Below are 6,610 nucleotides of genomic sequence, written 5' to 3' on the forward strand. Positions count from 1 at the left end.
TTATTTAATTTGTATTTGGTGATGATAAAAAAATAATCACAAATATATTTATTGAGAAATAAACATTAATTATCTTATGATGATTTATTACTAAAAAGCTTTAGCAACAACTATATAATTGTTAGATATTTTTAATAGCTGCAAAAGTTTTATAATTATCATTATAATATATAATAATAATAATAAAAATATATAATTATTAAAAAAAATAAGTCAATGGTGATAGATTTTGTATTGAAGTGTTTAGATTGTTATTACAAATAAGAAAGGTTAACACTTATACATATCAAAGTAAAATTCTTCGTAATGATCATGCAACCCGATAGCTATGAAAAAGTTATATACGTAACTGGCCATATTTAGAGCTATCTGAATCCAAAGAATGCTTAAGCCACTAAACCACGATTTCCTTCCGGGCCGGGTATCCACATAAAAAGAAAGAATACTAAAACACCACAGCTAAATGGAAAGGAAATAATGAATCCCTTACCGGTGGGCGCTATCAATCCAATAGACCCGACATAACTTAAGGCAAGAAACATCACCGGCGCGCCAAGAAAGACGCCGATGATCCCATCTGGCATTACAATAATGATTGTTGTAATTGCAAAGTAAAGGGTCGCAGTGTTTATCATTGATATAAGAATGAACTCAGAGGGTTTGATGCTTGCTTTCCCGGCTATCCTTGGCACAGTAGCGGTGTTTGTAGAATTGAGAGAGAATGATGATGAAGTAGTAGAGTTGAGATTATTGTCAGGCTGATAGAGTCCACCTGGTGGATTCAATGCTGTCTGATAGACTGTGGTTATAATAAGAGCAGCAACTACCATGTATGCCTCACGTTGTTGTGAAGACATGCTATTTCTAATGCGACGAATAGGCCATATCTTTCTCCGAAAAACTAGTACTGCTTTCCTTAACTTGGGATGACCGCCATGATTAGTTGCTGCGCCACGTTTTGCTTTAGCTCCCTCTAGTATTCTTTCAATCTCTGGATAAGAATGAGCTATAGCTAGGTCTAATGCTGTTTGGTTCGAAGAATTCTTGGCATTTTTGTCCATCTTTTTACTTCCAATCAATAACATAACACCCTGGGTATTAGAGGTCCAATAAACAACACAGTTATTTCACTATTTAAATACTTTCAATTCAATACTTTATTGCTATATATATACCTGTGTATTACCGCAGAGTGTTGCAAGGTGCAAAATGTTGTTGCCGTCTACAGTCCTGTTCAGGATGGAGCGTTCTAAATCGTCTGCACCATTATAGAAGGTGTTTTCTTTGAGCCAGTCAACCATTTTTTCAAGGGCACTCAGGTTTCCACACCTCAGGGCAATGTGAAGTGCAGTTTCCTTTCTTACATTCACATCCTTGATAGAATCCGGGCATATATCGAGGAAATGAATTAGAAGCCTGATGTTTCTTCTGTCGGAACCAGATTGGCACAGAAGATGCAAAGGAGTGAGGCGTTCCTTCCCTTTGACTCTCACAAGGTCTTTATTAATTTCTACAAGGCGATACACCAGATCGTGACGATTCCGGAGCAAAGCAACGTGGATGGGGCTCATTCCTTTCGAATTCAGTTTGAAACCAAATGAAGGTTTCAATCCCATAATCTCGATCGCAAACTCGATGTGCCCGGCAGAAGCAGCAGTATGCAAGGGAGTGTTCACAAATGGAATTGCATCCACTTCCTCCAGAATGGTTGGATTCTGTTGAATTGCTCGGTAGAGCATGTCTATATTTCCAAAAGTTGCAGCACGTACCAACATTGCATTGACTACTTGCAAAACGTTTGGACTGTGTTGAATTGTCCGGTAGAACATGTTTATATCTTTACAAGTTGCAGCTTGTTCCAGCATTGCATTGACTTCTTCCAGAATGCTTGGATTCTGCTGAATTGTTCGGTAGAGCATGTTCATATTTGTTGAAGTTACAGTTTGTTTCAACATTACATTGACTTCCTCCTGAATGCTTCGATCCTGTTGAATTGCTCGGGAGAGCATGCTTATATTTCCAGAAGTTACAATTTGTTCCCTCATTGCATTAACTACCTCCAGAATGTTTGGATTCTGTTGAATTGCTTGGTAGAACATTTTTGTATTTTCAGAAGTTGTAGCTTGTTTCCACATTGCATTGACTACATGCAAAATGCCTGGATTCTGTTGAGTTGCTTGGTAGAGCAAGTTTATGTCTCTAGAAGTTGCAACTTGTTCCAGCATTGTGTTGACTTCCTCCAGAATGCTTGGATTCTGTTCAATTGCTCGGTAGAGCATGTTCATACTTCTTGAAGTTGTATCTTGTTCCAGCAGCATTGCATTGATTTTCTCCAAAATGTTTGGATTCTGTTGAATTGCTAGGTAGAGCATGTTTATCTTTCTAAAAGTTGCAGCTTGTTCCAGCATTGCATTGATTTCCTCCAGAATGCTTGAATTATGTTTAATTGCTGGGTGGAGCTTATTTCCAGAAATTGCAGCTTGTTCCAGCATTGCATCGATTTCTTTCAGAATGCTTGAATCTTGTTGAATTGCTTGGTAGAGTGTGTTTATATTTCTAGAAGTTGAGGCTTGTCCCAAAGTGCCTACATTTGCCATGTTAGGACACTTTTTTTTTGTTCTTTGAATGAAAGACACTAAAATGATAACTTTGAAAGTGATGATATGATTAGCAAGTGTATGTTGTAACTTGCAATTGCAGAACACAATTCTTCACTTAAATATGTGTAAGCAGGTATGGTTAGTAAAAGAACAATAAATTTCCATTTACGTGTTGTTTGGTTCCATGAAAATTAGAGGAAGGATCCGGAGAGAGGTGGGACATAATGAAGTTAATTGGTTGACTTCGATTTTCCGACCCATTGATGCATGCGAGCCTTCAAAGTCTGTTTTGGGTGCTAACAACATTTACTGATGATAGCAAATTTCTTCTTGTTACAGGCTTTGGTAGGGAATGCTATGAATACACAGATTAATTGCTTTGGTTGAAAAGTTTGCAATATATCATAGACGCCTTTGCTATAACATCTTTGTGTCTTAATGATTCATTTCTACGTACATTAACAAAATTTGGTCAGTCAACTCGCAAATATTAACTACCATCATTATAATTGGAAAGGAGTTGTTGAAAGTTACATGACATGTCGTTTTAGGGGCATTTGATGTTTTTGTCCTTCTCTGAAAACACACTAAATGACCATGTTCGAAAGTTTCCAAAACGCGTGACAATGCATATGCATGGGAATCTATGCTGTAATTGAGCCGACTTATTTGGTGTGTGGAGGCAAATTATCCTAGTTTATACCGTTAATAAAAGTGTACAATATGAGTTTGCTAGCTGGTATTCTAAGAGTATAAATTAAATATACCATAAAAATTTTTTTATAAAAATTATTGTAAAAATTATTTTTTTTATATTTTAATGTATTGAATATATCAAAATTACTGAAAAAATTTTATTATTAGATTTTTAAAATGTATTCTTAAAACACAGGTTAGTTAAATACTAAAATTATCTATTCGTATAAAATATATATTAAAGTATATTTTTTGTCCCTAAAATTTGACAAAAGTTTAAAAAATATCTCTAAGTTTTATTTTGTTTTAATTTTGTCCCAAAAGTTTTCGATTTGCATCAAATATACCTTGATGGCTAATTTTTCAAAAAAATTAAGATCGATTCAACAACAATTTCATAAGAATAACTCCTCAACACAAGCAAATCAAGCATAATTTTCATGCATTATTGTTACATTGGTCTTAAATTTTTTAAATATTTAGCTTCTCAGGATATATTTGATGCAAATCGAAAATTTGTGAGACAAAATTGAAGCAAAATAGAACTTACGAGTATTTTTAAATTTTTTACCAAATTTCGAGGAGAAAAAATATATTTTATTCAAAAATAAATTAAATTATATGTATTATTTATATATAAATATATTGTATCTGATTTTAGTGTACAGACAGTATTTTTATTTATAAAAATAATTGTACAAGTTATAAAAGATAAATGAGTCTTCAGTTTCAATAATTTAAAAATTAGTATTAAACCCGTGTGATGTATGGACTTAAATTTTAATTTGACATGGTAAATCGAAAATAATATTTTATAATTATAAATTTTTTAAGTTTAGTATAACATTATTATTCTCATTATATAATAAACATACTTAATATGTTGTTTTATCTTTATTCAAAATAAAATACAAATGGAACAGTTTGAAGTGTATAATATTCTTGAGGCATAAAGAAAGAGACCTGAAAAAATAAGAATATATATATAACTGTAATAGTAGTATGTCAATTTTATACTTAATTTTATATTATAAGGCTAATGAAAATTTATCGACAACCTAGTATTTTACTAACTTCATTAGAAAAGCAATTAGCATATGATGTTGTGCTCCATGTTACACATTTTATTTCAAGTATGAAAGTATAGTTAATAAATTAGTTATATCTACGACAAATATTTGTACAAAAGTGTAAATCATAACATATTACTAAAATGAAAATACTATTTTCTTATCTAAATATTATTAAAAATTTCGTTGAATATGACATTTGTTGTTGATGAGTTTGGATTGTTGTCTTCATCTAGAATTAGAATGTTCACGCCATTGCGACTCTTAACTCTTGACAAAGCAACGTAAAATTGCCCATTGGTGAGTACTGATTTTGGCAAGTAAAGTCCTATATGTGATAATGATTTACCACATGATGAAATACCTTAGTTTTTCAATGTTTTTCTCTTCATATATAGTATCCCGTCAGCCAATAATGTTTAAGTTTCATTCCAAATACAATTTGGTTTGTTAACACAATAACACTATTAGATATCAATAACATCACAAACAGTTTTCTTAATTGATGACCAAACCTCATTAATAGCTGCAATAAATTTTCTATCGTCACACAATAGTTTCATAAAATAGAAAGCATCTTAGAAGTTAGGATATGTAATCTCAGTAACTGTCCTAATAGACTCATATGTTGTGCAACCTTTTTAAATAATTAACAAAATTCTCATATAGTAGATATCACATGTATCCGGTGGAACATAGTTTAACTTCCCGATAGAATACTCTCTCTTGCGCGGATTTCATTCCCTTTCTTCTCTATCATAAACAAATTGATTTGAAAACTCAGCATACGTTAAAATTTGACCTGCTTCAAATTTTTTGTTGGCCTCCATCAATACTAAGAACATTGTACCTTTTCATTTCTCTTGATCCATGATTTTTTTAAGATTGTTATTATCTTTAAAGATGATATTTTGCTTTCCAGGTAAATAAAAAGTTAATCTCATCACTAAAAGCCATCTCCGATGAATATCATAAGTCAAAGTTCTTTACACACCCTCCCGTGTAGACAAATACTAACAATCATAAAATTATTTGATCTAATAATACATTTTTTTAAGTATGCTTTATCTTTTATATTTTTAATACTAATATACCAATAATAACATTTTAAATAAAAAGACAAAAAAATATTTATTCACCGAAAATAATTTTTTTCTCAACAAATTAAAATCCTTCAAGCACAAAAAAGTTTAATATTACAAAAATATTTATAACAAAATAAAGATAAAATAACAATCTAAATAGAAAATACTAAAATAAATAAATCTAAATTTATTGAATAAAATCTTAAACAAATTTAAATAAATAAATTTGCATTGAAGTCAATATTAAAATTCCTAGATTTCGTTTTATTCATCTAATATGTGTAAGTGTTTATATTAAAAAAATAAATTATAACTTAAAAAATAACAATAAAAAGAATTATACCAAACTATATATATATATATATATATATATATATATATATATATATATTATATTTTAAAATTTAAAAATTGATAAATTCATAAAATTTTAAACACAATTTATAAATTATTTTTTATTAAAAAAATAGTTACAATTTAAAAATTAATAATTAATTGATTAATTATTTTAATTTTATAAAGATCAAACGACGTAAAGTATTTTTTTAAAGTATGTTTATTTTTTATATTTTTAATATTAACATATCCATAATAATATTTTAAATGAAAAGATAGAAAAATATTTATTTTCATCAAAAATAAATTTTTTTAACAAATTGAAATCCTTCCAATACAAAAAAAAACATAATATTATAAATTTTTTTGTAACAAAATAAAGTTAAAATAACAATTTAAATACAAAATACTAAAACAAATAAATTCGAATATATTTCGGAGAGGTCGGGTAAGTAGTGAAGTTAATCCTTTGGATTGGGCCTTCTTGTCTAACTTGGGCCTGAGTCATAGTGTTGGGCCAGAGTATGAACAAGGATTATATTAGACTTTTTAATTTTGATAAGCACAAGCCAATTTTAAAAAATTTTGTACTTTTAAAAATTGCAAGCATAAGCACATAAGCTTTTAATTTACCAAATACAAAATGAAGTGCTTTTGTTTTTGAAAAGTACAAGTTTTTCTTTGAAAAATTTTACCAAATCAGGTCTAACTATGTGTCTAGTCAAATTGAACAACTTTTTAAAAATTTAAAAGAAATCTAATTTTAAAATTTTCAACATTTAAATATGCGTTCAAAAAATCTCTTTTCATAAGAAAAAAACGT

General features: G+C 29.6%; 1 protein-coding gene across 1 annotated transcript; it reads right to left on the reverse strand.

The window, feature by feature from the left end:
* Positions 1–227: 227 nt before the first annotated feature.
* LOC130936684 (ankyrin repeat-containing protein BDA1-like) lies at positions 228–2,675 on the reverse strand. The gene is made up of 2 exons (XM_057866816.1): positions 1,176–2,675; positions 228–1,091 (listed from the first exon to the last, which is right to left on the reverse strand). The coding sequence occupies exons 1-2, from the start codon at positions 2,595–2,597 to the stop codon at positions 387–389; spliced, it is 2,127 nt and encodes a 708-aa protein (XP_057722799.1). The 5' UTR covers positions 2,598–2,675; the 3' UTR covers positions 228–386.
* Between the last annotated feature and the right edge of the window lie 3,935 nt (positions 2,676–6,610).

Source organism: Arachis stenosperma, chromosome 6 (genome assembly GCF_014773155.1).
Source record: "Arachis stenosperma cultivar V10309 chromosome 6, arast.V10309.gnm1.PFL2, whole genome shotgun sequence".
Taxonomy (NCBI): Eukaryota; Viridiplantae; Streptophyta; class Magnoliopsida; order Fabales; family Fabaceae; genus Arachis; species Arachis stenosperma.

Coding starts and splice junctions, on each gene's coding strand:
- LOC130936684 (XM_057866816.1), bottom strand. CDS start 2,597: ATGGCAAATGTAGGCACTTTGGGACAAGCCTCAACTTCTAGAAATATA. Junction 1,092..1,175: donor CACTCTGCGGTAATACACAG/GTATATATATAG, acceptor TCTAATACCCAG/GGTGTTATGTTATTGATTGG.